This window comes from Eleutherodactylus coqui, chromosome 5 (assembly GCF_035609145.1).
Source record: "Eleutherodactylus coqui strain aEleCoq1 chromosome 5, aEleCoq1.hap1, whole genome shotgun sequence".
Taxonomy (NCBI): domain Eukaryota; kingdom Metazoa; phylum Chordata; class Amphibia; order Anura; family Eleutherodactylidae; genus Eleutherodactylus; species Eleutherodactylus coqui.
The window spans coordinates 45,286,054-45,307,854 of NC_089841.1; the positions used below are offsets into that span (position 1 = coordinate 45,286,054).

The 21,801-nt window shown below is 47.8% G+C and overlaps 1 protein-coding gene across 2 annotated transcripts in view; it reads left to right on the forward strand.

Annotated features, from left to right (window-relative positions):
* The window catches only part of CPLANE1 (ciliogenesis and planar polarity effector complex subunit 1), a 70,107-nt gene that overhangs the window by 3,632 nt on the left and 44,674 nt on the right, over positions 1-21,801 (forward strand). For both annotated transcript variants that reach the window (XM_066602415.1, XM_066602416.1), the window contains exons 5-14: positions 3,946-4,181; positions 5,194-5,300; positions 9,292-9,448; positions 9,881-9,984; positions 10,066-10,248; positions 15,641-15,896; positions 17,095-17,238; positions 18,131-18,849; positions 19,702-19,913; positions 20,146-20,226. In XM_066602415.1, coding sequence (XP_066458512.1) covers positions 3,946-4,181; positions 5,194-5,300; positions 9,292-9,448; positions 9,881-9,984; positions 10,066-10,248; positions 15,641-15,896; positions 17,095-17,238; positions 18,131-18,849; positions 19,702-19,913; positions 20,146-20,226 — 2,199 coding nt within the window. The remainder of the gene's footprint in view (positions 1-3,945; positions 4,182-5,193; positions 5,301-9,291; positions 9,449-9,880; positions 9,985-10,065; positions 10,249-15,640; positions 15,897-17,094; positions 17,239-18,130; positions 18,850-19,701; positions 19,914-20,145; positions 20,227-21,801) is intronic.

The window sequence follows — 21,801 nt, forward strand, 5'->3', positions numbered from 1 at the left end:
AAAAAAAAAGTTTTAAAAAGTTAAAAAAAGCTTGCGTTTCATCTTCCCCCACGGATCATATCCGTGAGGGAGGATGAAATGACGTACCTAAGGCCTGCGGATTTATCCGCGGACCTCACCCCAGCTTCTGCGCACGCGCCCGTCACCAGTGTGGCAGGCGCATGCGCAAAAGCCGTGGTTTTTTAAAATCTCCCTGCTCCTGGCTACAAAACTTAGCCGAGAGCCTGGAGATTTCACGGGGGTCGCGGTGAGCGGTTCCTGATCACGTGTTCGCCGTTATCCAAAGAATAATGGCGATCACGTAAAAGTTAAAAAAAGGTGAAGCTTCATCTCCCCTCACTGATGCGATCGGTGAAAGGAGATAAAACTTTTTACCGGAGGCCTCCGTATTTGCACCCCGACGCAATCTTCTTCCGTGAACTTTCCCGTATTCTGCGCATGCGACCGCTGGCAAAACACTGCACACATGCGCAGGAGTCGGGGAGCCCAGGAAACTTAATATCTCCTTGCTCTCGGCGACCATCGGTCACCGAGAGCCTGGAGCAGTGACGGGTGGCCTCGTTGAGCGGTCCCCAGTCACGTGAAAAATGGTAGCGATCTACCTTTGGCCGGTCTCACATGACCGGATAGGAATTACGGATTCCGCATGCGTTTGATTAGCGGTAATACGCAGATCAATCGCATTGGATTACACAATTCCGCTCACATTAGCGGGTTGGAATTGCGTAATCCACTCGCAGAAAAGAGAACGCAGCAGGTTCTATTTTACCGCGGATATCCGCAACATAGAGCCCGTTGTGCTCCATGGTCGTGGATATACCCGCAGCCCATACATAACTACCTTGTATACGGGCTGCGGGTACCCGTGTCATCGCTAAGCGACGGTGTGGGAAATACAAACAACGCAAAAAAAAAGTGTACTGCGCATGACCGCTTGTGTGAGTAGGCAGTTATGCGCAGTACATTACGCGGCCGTACGCAGGGTCACAGCTGGGATCCGCTGCGGGCCTCCGCAAGCGGATTCCGCCTGCACCCGCGTGAGCTTGGCGTTATTCAGACCGCTACCTGTAATACGCAATTTACAAGAAGCCCCGGGAACGCTCGCCTTCCTGCAGTTCCAGGAGCACCTTGTTGAGCGCCTTCTGTGTGAGACTGCCGCACTTCATCAAGCTTACAGAGACTCACAGAGTGCCACTTTTTACACCCCATCCCCGCCACTGAGGTCAAAAAATGACTCCCAAAAAGCATGAGAGGAGGGGGGATACCCGGTTTTATTGCCCCATGTGCCCATCCCAACCAGCCTCCATAATTACCCATCTTTGGAAATACTACACAGTTCACATTATTACTTTTATCTAAGATTTGGGGAACGCCGAAAAGGGCGCGGAGGGGGGGGGGGGATTTTAGGGAGTCAATTGTTATTCCGTACAAATGAGCAATGGGGCCTGGAATGTATTCAGTTGTGCCCTGCAATCCAACTGGTGTTCCCTCCATTACAGGCCTTGCCATGTTTCCTGTAAGTAGATTAGGGCCACAATGGGTATGTTTTTGAACACGGGACAAACGGGGGAATCCATTTTGGGGTGAACGTCTTCATTCCTATGTAAACTGTACAAAAAAAAAAGTTTTTAAATTGACAAAATTGCCAAAAAAATGAAAATTGTAATTTTTTTCTTCTGCTTTGCTGAAATTTATTCAAATACTGTGTGGTCAAAATACGCAGTACACCCCTAGATGAATTCGTTAAGGGGTCTAGTTTTTAAAATGGGGATATTTGTGGGGGTCTTTATCGTTTTGGACGCTCAATGGCTCTATAAGTGGGCAATGGGGCCTGGAATTTATTCCGTTGTACCCTAAAATCCAACGGGTGCTCCTTCCATTATAGGCCTAGCCATGCGTCCTTTAAGTAGATTAGGGCCACAAGGGGTATGGTTCTGAACACGGGACAAACAGGGGTATCCATTTTGGGGTGAAAGTCTTCATCCCTATGTGTGCTGTACAAAAAAAACAGTTTTTAAATTGATACAACTGCCAAAAAAATGAAAATTGTAATTTTTTTTCCTACTGCTTTGCTTAGATTTATTCAAAAATTGTAGGGTAAAAATACACAGTACACCCCTAGATAAATTCGTTAGGGGGTCTAGTTTTCAAAATGGGATCATTTGTGGGGGTTCTCTGTCGTTTTGGCCGCTCAAGGGCTCTACAAGTGGGCAATGGGGTCTAAATCACCTTCATGCTAAATTTCTGTTCTGAAAGCCACCGACTACTCCTTTCATTTTGGGCCCCGTTGTGCATCCAGACAAAAGATTAGGGCCACAATGGGTATGTCTCTGAACACGGGACAAACAGGGGGATCCACTTTGGGGTGCAAGTCTTCATTCATGTGTGTGCTGTACCAAAAAAGCAGTTTTTAAAACGACAGAATTGCCAAAAAAAACGAAAATCACAATTTTTTCCTTTTGCTTTGCTTCAATTCATTCAAAAACTGTGGGCTCAAAATGGGCAGTACACCCCTAGATAAATTTATTAAGGGGTCTAGTTTTCAAAATGGGGTCACTTGTGGGGGTTCTCTTTGATTTTGGCCGCTCAAGAGCTCTACAAAAGTGCTATGGGCCTAAAACTCCTTCAAGGAAAATCTATGTTCTTAAAGCCATCGACTACTCCTTTCGTTTTGGGCCCCATTGTGCATCCAGACATAAGATTAGGGCCACAATGGGTATGTCTCTGAACACGGGAGAAACAGGGGTATCCATTTTGGGATGAAAGGCTTCATTCATGCGTGTGCTGTACAAAAAAAAGCTGTTTTTAAAATGACAGAATTGACAAAAAAATGAAAATCACAATTTTTTCCTTTTGCTTGGCTTGAATTCATTCAAAAACTGTGGGGTCAAAATGGTCAATACACCCCTAGATAAATTCGTTAAGGGGTCTAGTTTTCAAAATGGGGTCACTTGTGGGGGTTCTCTTTGGTTTTGGCCACTCAAGAGCTCTACAAAAGTGCTATGGGGCCTAAAACGCCTTCAAGCAAAATTTATGTTCTGAAAGACACCGACTACTCCTTTCATTTTGGCTCCCGTTATGCATCCAGACATAAGATTAGGGCCACAATGGGTATGTTTCTGAACACGGGAGAAACAGGGGTATCCATTTTGGGGTGTAAATCCTCATTTTCATGGGCTCTATAGGAAAAAAATATGTCTTCAAAATGACATATTTGCAAAAATATGAAATTTTATTTTTTGTCCCCTAAATTGAACTAATTCCTGAAAAGAACTGGTGGGGTCAAAATACTCATGACCCCCCTCAGTAAATACACTAAGGGGTGTAGTTTTTAAAATGGGGTCATTTGTGGGTGTATCTATTATTCTGACACTTGTGAGCCTCTGCAAACTTGGCTTGGTGCAGGAAAACAAAGTGTTCCTCAAAATGCTGAAAAGTAATGTTAAATGTGTACGTCCTCTAAATGGTTAAAAAAAACACAAGTTTTTCAAGTGTGCATTCAGAATAAAGTAAACAGATGGAAATACATATCTTATCAAAAATTTGTACAGTATGTTTGGACATATTTGAGATATTACGGTTGAAAATGTGAAAAAATGACAATTTTTTCAAAATGTTTCCAATATTGGTACTTTTAATAAATATACACAAATTATATCGGTCTCTTTTTACAATCTAAATGAAGTACAACATGTGGCGAAAAAACAATGTCAGAATCACTGGGATATGTAAAGCCTTTACGGAGTTATGCCACGTTGAATGACGCATGTCAGATTTCCAAAATTTGGCTCCGTCACTAAGGCGCAAACAGGCTTCGTCACTAAGGGGTTAATATTTGGGGTTTCTAAAGTCTGACTGTTGCAGCTCATCTGATTGACGCTTCGTCAATGCCGTTTCATGTGCTGAGGCCCAATAATGTGACTTGTTTGGCATCTATCATCTCAGGAGACTCCTTGAAGTTGCACCTTTATGTGTCTGATGATGGCTGCAGAGTTCTCCTGGCGGCTCACACCGGCTGCGTCTATCTGTGGGAAAACACAGAGGAAAAGCCGCAGCTCACGTGCCAGAAGAAAAGGGTCCTGCCGTGCCGATGGAGCAAAATAGAACATGGCGATAGCGTTGTGTTACCCGGTGTAACAGACAAGGAGGCGACACTGCATGCCGTATTCATCAAGAATGAGGTACAACCCGTTCTGTCATCGCAGGGGGGGAGGTTTCACTGTAAACTAAAGGGGGTTTCCTGTTTTATGTATGTAATTTTGAGAAGTGGATATAATTGTGTCCAGTGTAGACAATGCTCTGTGAGCTAAACAGACCGGACTCCAGGCTGATACATTGTACATAGCTAGTCCTGCTCTCAGCTGAGAAGTGGATACAATTGTATCCAGTGTAGACAATGCTCTGTGAGCTAAACAGCCCAGACTCCAGACTGATACATTGTACATAGCTAGTCCTGCTCTCAGCTGAGAAGTGGATACAATTGTATCCAGTGTAGACAATGCTCTGTGAGCTAAACAGCCCGGACTCCAGACTGATACATTGTACATAGCTAGTCCTGCTCTCAGCTGAGAAGTGGATACAATTGTATCCAGTGTAGACAATGCTCTGTGAGCTAAACAGCCCGGACTCCAGACTGATACACCAGAGCTGGTATCATTATGGATATGTTTGGTATCCCCAGAATCGCCTTGACCTGTAGTATTAGCCTCTGCCCAACATTCGCCACACACCTTTGATACATGGAGGTGTTGATTGTCTTTGGCAGCTGGCACCGACAGCAGCTGCTAGGAGCAGAGAGAACCCATTTGCAGCAGTTACCCTTTTGATGCCACTGTCAATTCTGTCAGGCCATTTATATTGCTAACCGACTGGGATTGGTGTGAACTTCTATCTCGGCCATTCTGGTCAGATGCCAGCTGTCAGAGACAACCAATCCCCCCCACATGTGAAGCTGGCTTGGCTCCTGAGCCTGCTCCATACACTGACGCCCTCCATCCGGTGTACATCGAGAAGGGGTTAATGACCTCTTAAATAAGTAGTTCAGTGACCCATTTCCCTGGGCAGCAGCTCTTCCTAGTGATTCAGGCGCCCAGGATGTAACACTCAGTAGATGTGAAAGCCATATCTGCAGTCACCCACCTCTCCCATATCCTGTCCGGTACACCTGCTGTAATATGTGTTTCCTCTCCTCAGGTGTTGGGTGATTGCTGCCTCTGCACATTTGTCTTCTATTCTGGTTCACGACTTGTGATGACTTTCCTGGCTTTACGTTGGTTTGAGAAAAATCAGAGATTACACAGGTAAGGGCTGCCATATTATTTTATGCCTAGTGACAAAATACTAGAACCACATATTACAAACGGGAGAAATCCCAAAGCACGCCAACACAGCACACATAGAAGTGCTCCGCGAGCCCAATATGGACCCCCAACTACCAGGATCTTACAGGCCCATTCACTCCTAAAGCAAGACCTGAAATACTAGCAGAACGGTTAAGCCCGCTCATGCCCTTAATGGTGGGACCCTCGCAAGTTGTAAATATTAGAGAGGTTCTTGCGGTATTAGACACATCCAGTGCAGTACTAATATCCCTAGACGCCGACGAGGCATGTGACAATGTACAATGGAGCTGGCTGGGTTCGGTCCTGGATAAAGTAGCATTGCAGGGTCCTTTCCACATAAACAGCATCTATAGTAACCCAACAGCAAGAATCCACACAGCGGGATTCTTATCAGACCCATGTTGACTGTATAGAGGTACCAGGCAGGGCTGTCCGCTGTCTCCCCTATTGTTTGACCTAGCATTGGAATCCCTAATATGTCATCTGGAGGACTCCCCGTATTCCAGGAAATAAAAATCGGAACACAAGAAATGAAGAGCGCTCTCCTTGCGGATGACATTCTCATATTTATGGCAGATCCTAAAGCACATTTGAAAAGAGTAATAGCGGACATAACTGAATTTGGGACCGTCGCAGGTTACCGAATTAATCCAACCAAAAGTGAAAAACTAGAAATAGGTGCATCGAGCCCTAGGTCTTTTTGGATTTCCCTAGGATGGGGAGAAAGTATAGTAAAACCTCATATTACATACCTAGGAATAAAATAGGTAAAGATCCCATTTCACTATACACCCTAAATTATCTGCCACTGATTGATAGGATAGTGTCAGAATTAAAAAGATGGTCAAATCTTCCTCTCTCAATGCTGGGGAGATGCCAACTCATCAAGATGATGAGCTTTTCCAAGTTGCTGTACCCTATGCAAACTATCATACAATATAGCATGCCTAACAAGACATATAGATGTCGATTGTATAGACAAGTTGTCTAAGTCTATGCCGCTGGTAGGCCATCCAGAATTCCCCAGAGGTCATGATGACAGAGTCTTGAAGGAGTGGCAAGAAAAAGGTTTAGCGGTAGCCCATCACTTCATGCATGAGAGAGAAAGCAGATGGCTTAATGCATCAGAGTCCAAGACTAAGTATAACCTACTAGGGACACAATTCCTACAGGTTGCGCAGACACTTCGGTTTTGCAAGACTAGGCTTAGAGATCTCAGTAGAGAGGCGGGCAAAACAGACTTTGATTCCATAACCGCACAACCAACAGGAAGATCCTCACTATCTACACTACAAAGGGCAATAAAAAACAAAGTCCTGAAAATCGAAAAACACTAAATATTTTCCAGGTGGGAAAAAATAACACAAGACACGGATATGGGAGAAACGATCCTTAAGGGTCGGTCAAAAATCAGAGCCTGCTTGGTCAGTGAGACCTGGAGGGAAGCCTTCTTCAAAATCCTGCATCATGCCATAGATGGCTTTGATATTCCAGCATCTCCTTCATTCCCAGAGCGCATCACACAGTGCCCAACATGTGGAGCACCAGCCACAGACCTACTTCATGGCATATGGGGTTGTGCTCAGGTGCAGGACTTCTGGAAGAAACTCCTAAAGTATATACAGGATCAATGGGGAATAGTAACACCCAGGGAGATACAAACTGTAATCCACGATGACGAGAGGACAGGGCCGGACGGATCCACTCCTCTAACATTCCCTAGATTCATCCACATAGTTCTTCTAGTACCGAAAAGACTTCTGCTCAAACATCGGCTTCTGCAAACAATCCCAGGAATAACAGCTGGAGAACGGGTGGAGACAGAGAGACACACAGAGAAAGCAGCAAAAACATTTTTCAAAAAATGGCAGATCTTCCTCCAGTCACACTACACCGACCGAGAAATCAGAAAGATAGTGACGCCCTTTCAGTATACAACCTGGTACCTAATAGAGGAGGCTAGAGACTCTCTGGGAAGACTGAAAATCAACAGAGGGCAGGATAACGGAACAGACCGGAATGGAATATGAGGCATAGGATAGGGTCTGGACGGGGACACTAGGAGAAGAGGAGGACAGAAATATTAAAAGTATTCCCTCCTGGTTATTTCCTTTTTTACATTTTATTATGTTTTTGTTTTTTTTGTTTTTTTTTGCCTATTTAAAATAAAAAATAAAAAAAAAGGGCAATGCTCTATGAGCTAAACACAGTTTGTTACAATGCATCAGTCTGGAGTCCGGGCTGTTTAGCTCACAGAGCATTGTCTACACTGGACACAATTGTAACCACTTCTCAGCTGAGAGCAGGACTAGCTATGTACAATGTATCAGTCTGGAGTCCGGGCTGTTTAGCTCACAGAGCATTGTCTACACTGGACACAATTGTATCCCCTTCTCAGCTGAGAGCAGGACTAGCTATGTACAATGTATCAGTCTGGAGTCCGGGCTGTTTAGCTCACAGAGCATTGTCTACACTGGATACTATTGTATCCACTGCTCAGCTGAGGACAGAACTAACTATGTACAATGTATCAGTCTGGAGTCTGGTCTGTGTATCTCACAGAGCATTGTCTACACTGGATACAATTCTATCTACTTCTCAGGCGAAAGCAGGTCTAGATATGTACAGGGTTATTGCCTCTGAATGCCAAGTACAATGTTCTCATTCACTGACAGCAATCACATATCCTGTAAATAGTGAGAAAATGAATCACAAAGTACATTAGAAATCTGTAGAATTTTAAAGCAAAAATATTTCTGGTGATTCAGTCTCAAAGGGGTTTTCCTGACGATTTATCTGTTTGAAGAAGCTGTGATGCCTGAGCGAGTGCTACAGCTTCTTCATTATATACCAGACATAGCACCATTCATTGTGTAGTGGCGGTGTTTGGTATTGCAGATCAATCCAATTCACTTGCATTGGACTAAACTTTAGAAAGGCCATGCGACGAATAGACTTGAGGTCACAAGACCTGAAAAGAGGTCATAGCACTCATGTCACAGCACCTTCAAACAGATGAACAGTGGAGGTTCTGGGAGGCGCTCCTCGCCGGTCTGTGCTTAGAAGGGGTCATCAATAGCTGATTAGCAGTATTTAAAGGGGTTGTCTCACGCCGAAACGTTTTTTTTTTGTTTTTTTTTCAATAGGCCCCCCTTTCGGCGCGAGACAAACCCAAGGGATGGGTTAAAAAAAAAAAATAATAAAAATATATATATATATATATATATTACTTACCCGAATCCCCGCTCTGCGACGAGTTCTTTCTTCCTTCTTCAAGATGGCCTCCGGGATCTTCACCCACGATGCACCGCGGGTCTTCTCCCATGGTGCACCGTGGGCTCTGTGCGGTCCATTGCCGGTTCCAGCCTCCTGATTGGCTGGAATCGGCACACGTGACGGGGCGGAGCTACGATGACGACGCGGGACCAGCTCTCCGGCACGAGCGGCCCCATTCACCAGGCAGAAGACCGGACTGCGCAAGCGCGTCTAAAAAAGCAAGAAGCCAGCGAAATTAGACGGATCCATGGCGACGGGGACGCTAGCAACGGAGCAGGTAAGTGAATAACTTCTGTATGGCTCATATTTAATGCACGATGTATATTACAAAGTGCATTAATATGGCCATACAGAAGTGTATAACCCCACTTGCTTTCGCGGGACAACCCCTTTAAGTCCCCCAAATCCCCTTTTAAGGTGTTGTCTCCTCTGATTAAATACTGTTTATATGATTTGCTCTTGCATATAGATGGGGTAGAAGGGGGGAGTTGCATCACTTAGGACCCCACGGAGGACTTGCTGAGACAATTCTTTACATTGTCCTCTCATTGATTTCAGTGTGCTATGTGCAATTCTGTATTACATGGAGGCAGTATATGCATGTATAGTCCTTGTATGCATATGAATAAGCACTGTCTTATATGAGGGTCTATCAAGCATTTATCCTTTTTAGTGCGGCCCCGTACCTTGTTCACTGGACTCAACAGGACTGCTCTGTGACCAGCATCGCTCCAGCCTGTACCCCGGTGAAGTCCAGAGGTTCCCTGCTGGCCCTCTTCTCCAGAGATGGATTAGTCCTAACCATAGCATTAAACCAGAAGGACCCTAAGGTACCGTCATTAAAGGGGTTGTCCGGGACTGAAGTATTGTGGTTGATCGTCAGCGGTCTAACACTCGGAATCCCTGGTGATCAGCTGCTCACCGGCCTGCTGTCAGTGTGGATAGGGCTGGAAGCAGCTTTGTCCACATTACAGCATCCCAGGTTAGTAATGCAGGCGCAGCTCCCTCTGAATTCAATGCAATACCAACCCGGCCACTGCAGTGTGTACAGAGCTGTTTGCTTCTGGCTCTGTGCCCACTGACAACGGGCCAGACATCAACAGATCACCAGGGGTCCCAAGTGGTGGACTGCCACAGATCAGCTATTGATGACCTGTCCTATCATCAGTAGTTCAGTCCTTTTAACCCATTTTACAGTAGATTTACCCCATCTGGGATCTGTGTGACCTCTTGTGGATTCATGTTCTACTTCCTTCTAACAGGAGACCCGCGTCCTCTATATAAACACCTTGAACACTATTACCGTGTGCGGCAGCTTGCAAGGCTGCGGCAGTAGGGATCAACAAATCCCTTCCCGATTACTAAGGTCTGGAGAGTTTCCTTGTTTGTTCTCCAAGTAACATTGCTTGTTAAATCCCATTTTGAAGACCTCTCTTTCTCTTTGCAGGTCTTACTGGGTGGCAGACATGTCATGGACTGCAGACAGTCTCTTTCTGGCTTGTGTACTGAAGAGGGGCTCTCTGCTCCTGTTGACTCGTATGGGGGAACTCCTGACTCTGACAACCTTTGGTTGCAGTGTTGAATTTGGTCCGGCAGAGTTTATCCCACTTCATCCATTCATTACGTACAGGTTAGTGTTGCCTGCACCATGCTTGATATTGGATTATACACTGTGTTGACAGAGGTATTGGACACACAGAAGGTGATGAAATTTGATTATATTCACATTTTTCCATCCGGTGTTGGGCCGCCTTCAGCCTCAGTGACTGCAGTAACCTTCCTAGGCCGCTTTCCACCAAATTCCCATAGATGTGTGGAGGGATTTTCTTTCATTCCTCGAGGAGAGCTTCAGATAGTGATAATGGGAGTGTTGGGTGCATGGATACAGCGTTCTAGTTCATCCCAAAGAGGCTCGATGGGATTAAGGTCTGGACTTTGGGCCGGCCAATGAAGCTTACAGATGTTCTGCTCCTCAAACAAAACCTCAACCCTGCGTGCCGTATGACATGGTGCTCGGTCATGTTGGTAGAGAGACAGAGCTGTACCAAAGTATTGCCACAGGGTAGGTGATGTCACATTGTCCAGACTGTCTCTATACCCATTGGTGTTAAGGGTGGACTTCACTATAATCAATGACCCCAGTCCTTCCCAGCAGAAACACGGCTCGTACAGGGCTTCGTTGTCCACGTTCTGTCAGTTTGAGGTCCCCCTGTACATGGCTGCACCGCACACACTGGATGTCTCCATCTCCCAATAACATGGCCAACAGGGGACTTTGGAAGGTCTAAAAGTGCTGCAATGTCCCATATTGATTGGTGACATCCCACCCCCAGACCCTGTTGTCGGCTCTACCCCTGGTGACATCCCACCACTAGACCCCGTTGTCGGCTCTACACCTGGTGACATTCCCCCACCAGACCCCATTGTCGGCTCTACACCTGCTGACATCCCCCCGCCACCCCCACCCCCCATTGTCAGCTCTACACCTGGTGACATTCCCCTCCCCCTCAGCCCCCATTGTCAGCTCTACACCTGGTGACATCCCCCCTCACCCCCTCAGCCCCCATTGTCAGCTCTACACCTGGTGACATCCCCCCTCAGCCCCCATTGTCAGCTCTACACCTGGTGACATCCCGCCACTAGCCCCTGTTGTCTGCTCTACACCTGGTGACCTCCCACCACTAGCCCCCGTTGTCAGCTCTATACCTGGTGACATCCCACCACCAGACCCTATTGTCAGCTCTACACCTGGTGACATCCCCCCCCCCCCTCAGCCCCACTGTCAACTCTACACCTTACACCTGGTGACATTCCCCCACCTCAGCCCCCATTGCCAACTCTACACCTGGTGACATCCCCCCCTCAGCCCCCATTGTCAGCTCTACACCTGGCGACACCCCCCCCCCCTCCTCAGCCCCCATTGTCAGCTCTACACCTGGTGATATCCCACCACCAGCCCCTATTGTCAGCTCTACACCTGGTGACATCCCACCACCAGCCCCTATTGTCAGCTCTACACCTGGTGACATCCCACCACCAGAGCCCGTTGTCAGCTCTACACCTGGTGACATCCCACCAACAGCCCCCGTTGTCAGCTCTACACCTGGTGACATCCCACCAACAGCCCCCGTTGTCAGCTCTACACCTGGTGACATCCCACCAACAGCCCCCGTTGTCAGCTCTACACCTGGTGACATCCCACCAACAGCCCCCGTTGTCAGCTCTACACCTGGTGACATCCCACCAACAGCCCCCGTTGTCAGCTCTACACCTGGTGACATCCCACCAACAGCCCCCGTTGTCAGCTCTACACCTGGTGACATCCCACCAACAGCCCCCGTTGTCAGCTCTACACCTGGTGACATCCCCCCCCCCCCCCTCAGCCCCCGTTGTCAGCTCTACACCTGGTGACATCCCCCCCCCCCCCTCAGCCCCCGTTGTCAGCTCTACACCTGGTGACATCCCCCCCCCCCCCCTCAGCCCCCGTTGTCAGCTCTACACCTGGTGACATCCCCCTCAGCCCCCGTTGTCAACTCTACACCTGGTGACATTCCCCCCCCCCCCACCCCTCAGCCCCCATTGTCAGCTCTACACCTGGTGACATCCCACCACCAGCCCCTATTGTCAGCTCTACATCTGGTGACATCCCACCACCAGACCCCGTTGTCAGCTCTACACCTGGTGACATCCCACCACCAGACCCCGTTGTCAGCTCTACACCTGGTGACATCCCACCACCAGACCCCGTTGTCAGCTCTACACCTGGTGACATCCCACCACCAGCCCCTATTGTCAGCTCTACATCTGGTGACATCCCACCACCAGACCCCGTTGTCAGCTCTACACCTGGTGACATCCCACCACCAGACCCCGTTGTCAGCTCTACACCTGGTGACATCCCACCACCAGACCCCGTTGTCAGCTCTACACCTGGTGACATCCCACCACCAGACCCCGTTGTCAGCTCTACACCTGGTGATATCCCACCACCAGCCCCTATTGTCAGCTCTACACCTGGTGACATCCCACCACCAGCCCCTATTGTCAGCTCTACACCTGGTGACATCCCACCACCAGAGCCCGTTGTCAGCTCTACACCTGGTGACATCCCACCACCAGAGCCCGTTGTCAGCTCTACACCTGGTGACATCCCACCACCAGAGCCCGTTGTCAGCTCTACACCTGGTGACATCCCACCACCAGAGCCCGTTGTCAGCTCTACACCTGGTGACATCCCACCACCAGCCCCTATTGTCAGCTCTACATCTGGTGACATCCCACCACCAGACCCCGTTGTCAGCTCTACACCTGGTGACATCCCACCACCAGACCCCGTTGTCAGCTCTACACCTGGTGACATCCCACCACCAGACCCCGTTGTCAGCTCTACACCTGGTGACATCCCACCACTAGCCCCCGTTGTCAGCTCTACACCTGGTGATATCCCACCACCAGCCCCTATTGTCAGCTCTACACCTGGTGACATCCCACCACCAGCCCCTATTGTCAGCTCTACACCTGGTGACATCCCACCACCAGAGCCCGTTGTCAGCTCTACACCTGGTGACATCCCACCACCAGACCTCGTTGTCAGCTCTACACCTGGTGACATCCCACCACCAGACCCCGTTGTCAGCTCTACACCTGGTGACATCCCACCACCAGCCCCTATTGTCAGCTCTACATCTGGTGACATCCCACCACCAGACCCCGTTGTCAGCTCTACACCTGGTGACATCCCACCACCAGACCCCGTTGTCAGCTCTACACCTGGTGACATCCCACCACCAGACCCCGTTGTCAGCTCTACACCTGGTGACATCCCACCACTAGCCCCCGTTGTCAGCTCTACACCTGGTGATATCCCACCACCAGCCCCTATTGTCAGCTCTACACCTGGTGACATCCCACCACCAGCCCCTATTGTCAGCTCTACACCTGGTGACATCCCACCACCAGAGCCCGTTGTCAGCTCTACACCTGGTGACATCCCACCACCAGAGCCCGTTGTCAGCTCTACACCTGGTGACATCCCACCACCAGAGCCCGTTGTCAGCTCTACACCTGGTGACATTCCCCCACCAGACCCCGTTGTCAGCTCTTTACCTAGTGGCATTCCCCCACCAGACTCTGTTGTCAGCTCTACACCTGGTGGCATCTGATGGTTTCTGTACTGGGATATGATGTGTGATCCTCTCCTTTGTAACTAATGCTCACACATCCAATTTGCATGTCTCGTTCACCTGACAGCATATAATCTACTTGTCTATTGAGGATAGGTAATTATTATGAGCCACACAACATTGTCAAAGGAATCTGAACAGCTGAACTTCACATCCACGTTGCTTGGTGAATATTACATTATGCAGTGTCCGTTCACTTCAATGGGTTGTCTGTAATACAAAACAGGTCCTCCAGCAATAAAGCTGGGTTGGACACTTTTGACCTAATAATAAGCTGACCACAAAGTGTTCCCCTGCTGGGGCTCCTACAAATAGCTATAATGCCTGGGGAAATCTAGCAATAAGTGTTCAGTATCCCTGCAGCGCCTCCAGAGGCAAAATGAGGCATTACAGAGTCAGGTCCTCCAGAATGAGAGAAGCTCTTAATAACCTCCCTCTTCTCTGGCTTATAAATAAGGATCCTAAACAGAGGATCCCGATTAACTCCAAATTCACTGATGGGGTGTACGAGATTTTTATCCTTTTTTTTTTTTTTTTTTTTTTTTTTTAAACTCGACAAGCACTTTATCGAGTTTCCATTTCCCTCTTTCATTCACCGCTGTTCTAGATTTCTTCTTTCCAGTTCTCCTGTGTTCTACCTTTTTCTATCCTCTTCTTTGGCATCGTTGTGTCTTTCCATTCATCTTTCGCTCCTCATTTTCTCATTCTAGCCTCCTTTTCTCACCACTTCTGTCCTGCTGACATGCGGTATGTGTAAGTATAACAGTCCCCATAATTCCTTGCTCATTTTAAAGGGATCTTGTTAGGTGCCTAATAATGTCTGGGCTGTGTCATATAGTGGCACATGTTCCCATGTCATGTATTGTCACACACCTTTCAATCAGCGGCGCGGTAAGCCGTGAATATATGAATATTAATAAGCCGCACTAACTCCTCTCTGCTACTGACTGAAATCTAAGTTTTCTAAAACTCCTGAAGAGAAGATCTTAATGACAGACCGCTGTAATTAGCATGTGTCCCTATATGTAGTGCTCGCAGCTCAGACACCAACAGGGTCCCTTTAAACTCCATTACTGGCTTTGGATAAACAAATGGTGTTATACGTATTATTATGACTCTGCATGTGTCACCACTACAGAGTGTGCATGTGCACTAGGGTGGACTGAGGACAGAAGGGGTTAAAGGGGTTTTCCAGGGAAATACAATTGATGACCTATCCTCAGGATAGGTCATCAATCGCTGATTGGCTAGGTTCTGCCGCTCAGTACCCTGGCCAATCAGCTGTGGAGGCTGCTGCTTAGACGCCTGTGTAATGGCTGGCTATTGTAACTGCAGTCTGGGGTCTCATTAAAATCAATGGAAGTTGCACCTGCAGTTACAAGCATTGGCCACTACACAGGGGTCGGAGCAGTAGCTTCTGTTCCGTACTCCTATGTGTAACAGTGCTGACAATGGTCACTTGAATAGCTAATCGACTGGGGACCTGAGTGGCAGATCTAAGCCGTTGACATATCCTAGGATAGGTCATCAGTAGTATAAAGAAAGATTCTCTGTGTGTCCCGGAAGATCCACCGTGCTCCTCCCTTCTCCGCCTCACTGTCCTGTGCCTGGCAGTAGCTCTGCAGCAGGAGCCTCCCCCTACTCAGCCCTGTCTACAGTAGGATATATAGATTGTTAAAGGATCCTCTGAACAGTCCTACATCCTAGAAGAATACACTGTGTGATGGAGCGAACGGAGGAGTCGTCAGTACCTGTCCCTAATGATAGGACTTACCGATAGGTTGAACTTACTAAAATTGCCGGTCTCGTGTTCACCAATCTCTATTTCTGTCTGTGCAGGCCTCCTGTGCCCGTCCAAGAAGCTTCCAATCCCAACGACTCTCTGGGGTCGCTTGTGTCGGAGGCAGATCTCATGAGACAGAGGTATTCTGTGACGTGCCACCCTCGTCTGCCGTACATCTTGGTGTCTGATGGGTACATGGTGACCGCGCTGCGCTTTGCAGAGAATTTCTCCCCCCAGAACTTCATGAAGGCTTTACTGCTGGACACGGCGCAGAGACTGGAGAACGTGCGACAGAGCCTGCAGATAGGAAAGGTATCCATGAGTGATCTGTCATGATGGTGGCGGCAGGTAGTACAGCTCCATCTGCAGGAAAGCTGCAGCCACCCAAAATATTCCAACCGAATACAAGTATTTACCTTTTTACTTTTTCAGGGCCCCTGGTGTTACTTACATGTTGTGCCTCCTCCTGTTCCTCCTCCTGTTGCATACCTCTCCTTTGGTGACCCACCAACCACTCCCCCCCCCCCCCCCCCCCCCCCCCAACAGCCGCATTTGACATACTTATTATGGCTAGATATGTAACAGCAGGGGATGCCATAACTAGTATGTAACAGCAGGGGATGTCATAGCAAATGTGTATAACAAGGGGTGACACAGCGAGTGTGTAACAGTAGGGAGCACCATAACAAGTATGTAAACGTACCTTTACACGGAGTGATTATCTCCCAAATTATTGCTGGAAAACTAATTTGAACGATGGTGGTCCCGTTTACACGCAGCCGCCGACGGGGCACTGAGTGAAAAAACGCTTACTTGTCGGAGTCTTGGTTTTTAGCAGAACTAAAAACCAAGTGACTGTGGGCCGTGTGAACAGGCAGTCACTCAACTATGGATGACTGCCTGTTTACTGTCAATGCAGGCGGGCAGCCAGAAGCGATCTCCGGTGGGCTCTGCCTCCATTCACAGAATGACTATCACCCCTGCGTAAAGCACAGAAGTGATATTCGGGCAGTAGTCCGTGGGAAGGCTCTTCAGTGCTTAGGCGCTTGACAATCGTACCGTATAATGAGACCTTATGGAAGCAGGGGGGGCGCCATAACAAGTATATAACAGCAGAGGGAGCCGAAACAGTTATATAACAGCAGGGGGCGCCATAACAGTAATGTAACGGCACTATGTACACACAGCAGCAATTTAAAAAATTCCAATTGCATATTTGTTCTGCTTTGTGGGATTTGTAGCTCTGAGTGGCGCAGATCCAACACAGGGTTCCAGGCAAAATAGTGCGGCATGCGGTGCAGTTTTAGGAAATAGTCAATCGGCATACCGAAAGCCTGATGGACCTCAGTGACTATGCTGAGGTCCATCTGTCCAACATGTACCAAATCCAGCACTACTTCTGCTATTGTCATTGTTCGGCTCCTATGATGGCTCCGACTCTGGCTGCAAATATAAAAAGTGCCGATGTGTTGTTGTGGGACGAGCCGGCCAGCCTTAATCTGTTTTGCAGTCAAGGAACGATGGGATGAAGCTGCGTCCGCTGCCCTCATTACCAGCCACTCTACTGAAGACGCCCTCCACAGCCTCGAATGTGCCGAGCTTCCTGCAGGAGGAGGAGGAGATCTGCGGGCAGCTGGAGAAGCTGTTGGCTCAGGTACGTGATGTCATCGCCTCTTATACCCCGGCCTCCAGACGTCATGGATGAGAAGGATCCAGAATGCTGGATTTCAGCACACCTGAACTTGTGTCCCTGCAGGAGATAAGCCGCACCTTGAGGCAGAGAGGGGGCGGGAGCTCAGAGCAGAGAGGGGGCGGGAGCTCAGAGCAGAGAGGGGGCGGGAGCTCAGAGCAGAGAGGGGGCGGGAGCTCAGAGCAGAGAGGGGGCGGGAGCTCAGAGCAGAGAGGGGGGCGGGAGCTCAGAGCACTGCTCACGGCTCTTCCAGCCTCATCCCCCTGCAGAGACAGACGACGTATATTGTTTTTATTTTAGTCCTAAGAGGGGGCTTGAACTTGCGATCATTAGATTGCTCTTACAGTATAATGCAATACAATAATATTGCATTATACCACATTTGCCAGGCAGTCTATCATGACATGCCATCGGCGCACCTTGATGGGCAATCTGTTATGGCTCCTTTAGAAGACCCCAGGCGGACATGGCAACCAAACACCACCTCACGATTTCATTGCAGGGGTCCATTTGGGGCCCCCAAACACCAATTCAGGCATCTAAATGCTGCTTTAAAAGATTAACAGCTGCGATCAGCGGGCGCGTTATTTATCGGTTTTCTTATTTTTACCCCAATTTCTTTCTACATATTTTATTTCACTTTGTTCATAACGAACTAGAAGACCCTGTGGCTGCTCCTCCTGGTTTTGACAGGCCATGTATGCCGTTCCGTAATGTCTATTTTGTCACTGTTCACCTGCCCGGTAATGATGGTGTAAATAGCGTCATCCTTTTTTCTCTTGTTTAGAAGTTCAATAATAACATTGTATCAAATGAAACACGCCTGCTCCTAGATTTAGTGTTTTTCTGTTCTCAGGAGGACAGCGAGGAGTCTGATAATCCGGATTATTACAAATCGGCCGCTCCTGCGGAGGGTACATTCAGCAGAGCTGAGCACGGCAGACTTGAATTTGCCTCCATGTTTGATACCATCCACGCCAATGACCAACATACTGAGAAGAGCGACGTCCTCAACGAGCTGCTGCACATACAGAGAACCGTACTGGCGGCGTGGGCGGTAGGCGTGTCTCTGGGTAGGGTGGCACAGACGGGCACTCTGCTGCACTACACCGTGGGCTGCCTGACTCACTTCCTGTCCATTCTTCAAAATCCCAAATGCCCACTGCTGAAACCCGATAAACCATCTAAAAAGAAAGTGAGAGGCGACCCCTGGCCGTCCTTTATTTCCGTCTTTCACCAGTGCCTCACTGTGCTGTACTGGGACACGACTCCACGACAGACCGTCGGGCACGTGCTAAAACTGACTGCCGAGACCGTGAAGCTCCTCCTGCTCCAGGACCGGCGGCTCCGCTCCAAGAGTCTGCTGGAAAGCTACTGCTTGTTGAAGATGGTCTCCCGGGACTTACACGGGATTTATACGTCAAGGCTGGAGTCTGTTTCGCCTGCAGTGGACGATGCGGTACTGAAGGCTCCAATGTTCGAAGCTATAAAACAGCCGATCGTGGGGTCACTTCTGCAGCGTGTTATTGAGGAACCCCCAAATTTAGAGGTGGACACTATGAAGTCAGAAAAAAGGTATTGTGATTTGAGGTAGTCTAGTCTCTTTGGGGTTACGTGTCAGTAGGCATCTCTGTCTCGGGTTCATGCTGCCCATGGTTCAGCAAGTATGTCCTAAATGACCTACCCACAGGGTGCCGCTTGGGTATCGTGGTAGAATGGGGCCTTGTGAAGGCCCCCAGGGCTGCCATGTATTTCTGCCTATTAAGACCTGTCTGTGGCAGGGCTTAATAGAATGCTTGCAGAAATACAATAGTATTACAGTACATTGTATAAGCAATCAAATGACTAAGGACTAAGAAAAGTAGAAATAAGCAAAATAAAGTGTGTGGTGTACACACAAAAATAACCAATATCAAAGGTTTTTTTAAAAGTAGTAAAAAAAGAAAAGAAAACTATACATTTTGTATCACTGTAATTGTACTGAATGACAGAATACAGTTAATGTCATTTTTGCTGCGGAGTGCGTGCCTTCTATAAAAGCAAGTCCTCCCCCCACCAATAGAACAATTTTTTTTTTCCCCCCATTTCACCCCACTTAGAAATTTTTTAAAAGGTTTTTCAGTACATTAAAGAACACAACTCGCCCCACAAATAACAGCTGCATTGACGGGAAAATAAAAAGTGAGGATTCTTTGAAAGTAAGGAGGAGAAAACAAAAAATGAAAAAATTGTCCCGCCCTTAAGGGTTATAAGCAATATATATTAGTGCATCTTCTCTCTCTCTGGAGGGACTGTCCTGTCCTGCTTTACCCATTGATATGAATGGACGTTGTGTAATGCCTCATTTTCCCTGCGGGGGAGCTGCAGGGATACTGAGCACTTTCTGCCAGTCGGATTATGATGTGATTATCTCTTTCCATGTTGCAGGTTGGCCGTATTATGGCGGCTCCTGTATAATCAGACCCTCTGGTACCAGACACGCCTAAGGAAGCGGATTTCTCTCCATCCGTCTCTGCAGTCGGCACCTGAGGTCCAAAGTGAAGAAAAGGCCATTGGATTCCTGTTGTGTCACATACAGGCCGAGCTTCAGCGCGGGGGAGGAGATCTATCGGGAAGCTCGCCTCTCCTTCCGGTCACCGGTATATCACATTACTGACGAAGTTCTATGTCCTTAGTAGGGAGGCGCTCGGGGGTCTGATCCCTGGACTGCAGTATATGGAGGGGTCTGACTAGTTATAGGGGGAGCACTGCCGTAGTACTCTATGGCGTACATGGCCACCAAGTACTGACGATTTTCACAGTGTATTATTACATAGCGCCCCCTGCTGTCTAACATTATCCTTGTTCTTGTATCTGCCATCTTCTCTCAAGGTGAAGAATACTTCTTGTTGGGATCTTACAAGGAGTCGGTGGAGTTCTGGAGAAGGGAATCACTGGAGGTCGCGTCTCGAGGTAAATGTCCCCATGTTCTTATTGTCGGATGCAGGACGTGTTCTGCATTTGTGTATTGCGTTAAAGGGGCGCCGCCTTCACGAACACATTTTTTCTTCGTCCACTGCGTGAAAAGTGCAGCAACTCTGCAAATGGTATTAAAATGACCTATTGTGTCTCAAAGAGGGAAGCCGTATAGACACAAATATGACTGCTGGATCAGAAAATAGGATCTATTCGCTGCCTCTTACCACCGAGACACACAGGTCTGCATAAGGGCTGGAGACACAAGATGATGGGAACATCAAGACTATTGGGAAAGTTAGTGGGGTTCCTAAGATGGCATTACAGCTCAGCCCCATTTGCTTATATGGGTATTCTGGGGAAATTCTATTGATGACCTATCCTTATAATATGTCACCAACAGATAATCATCGGGGACCTGCCACTCGGGATCCCTGAAAATCAGTTTATCGTCCGGCCCACCACGGGGCAAAACATCGTCATTGGTGTCAGAGACGGAAGTGTTGAATAGGGCTTCACTCCCATTGGAATCACTTTGGCTCCAACACATATTTTGTATCATCAAAATAACAGCGGATGTCGTCAGAACCCCCCCCCCCCCCCCGCCAGAATTGCGCTTTTTTTCTTTTAATTATTTTTTAATGGTCCCCTCATCTCCAAGAAACAAATTAATAGAAAGTAATCAAAAAGTCATATGTACTTCAAAATGCTACCAATAGAAACTACAGAACGTCCGGCAAAAAAATGAGTCCTGCGCAACTATGCTGACGGAAAAATGTTTAAAAGTTATGGCGGGCAGCAGATGGCGGCAGAAAATCTGATTTCTTTTCAAAAGATATCTTATTTTTTAAAAGTAGTACAGCCAAAAAAAATACACATTTGGTATGGTCCTAACCGTACCGACCCATAGAATAAAGTTATCATGACATTTCTGCAGGAACAAGATCACTCCCCCCCTCCCCCAACGATGGCAGAATTTGGGGGGGTTTTTTTTGCTTTTCACTCCACTTAGAAGTTTTTCAGTACATTTATATGATACATTACATAGTACCATTGAAAAATACAACTGGTCCCCCAAAAAACAACATGTTGATGGATGTTATGATTTCTTGAGAGTAGGGAGGTAAAACCAAAAACGGGGATCCACGTCCTTAAGGATGTTAAAAGCAGCTATACAGTAATGTCTGCATAAACATCCAGATTGAAGGAGTTGTCTGGATTAGAAAGAAAGGTCAATCTTTTTTCAGAGACAGCGCCTCTCCTGTTTGTGGGCTGCTACTGCAGCTCAGCTCCCCTCCAATGAACTTGGCCTCCCGACTCACAGTAAGTTTAGTGCTGCTGGAGCAAAAAAATTTTGCCGTAGATTTCCACTAAAGTCTGTGATGCTCCCATTGGCTTGGTGTATCTTATATACTCTGCTACTGCCATCCCATAATTATAGAAACCAAGTGAGGAGCAGGCGGTGACCGTCACCAGACCTGAGGCAAAGCGATGTCTTGCAGCACCGTTGGAGTTTGTTTACCTGGTGTCTTAGGTTGGTGTTAGATTGCAGCTCTTTATGAACTTTCCATA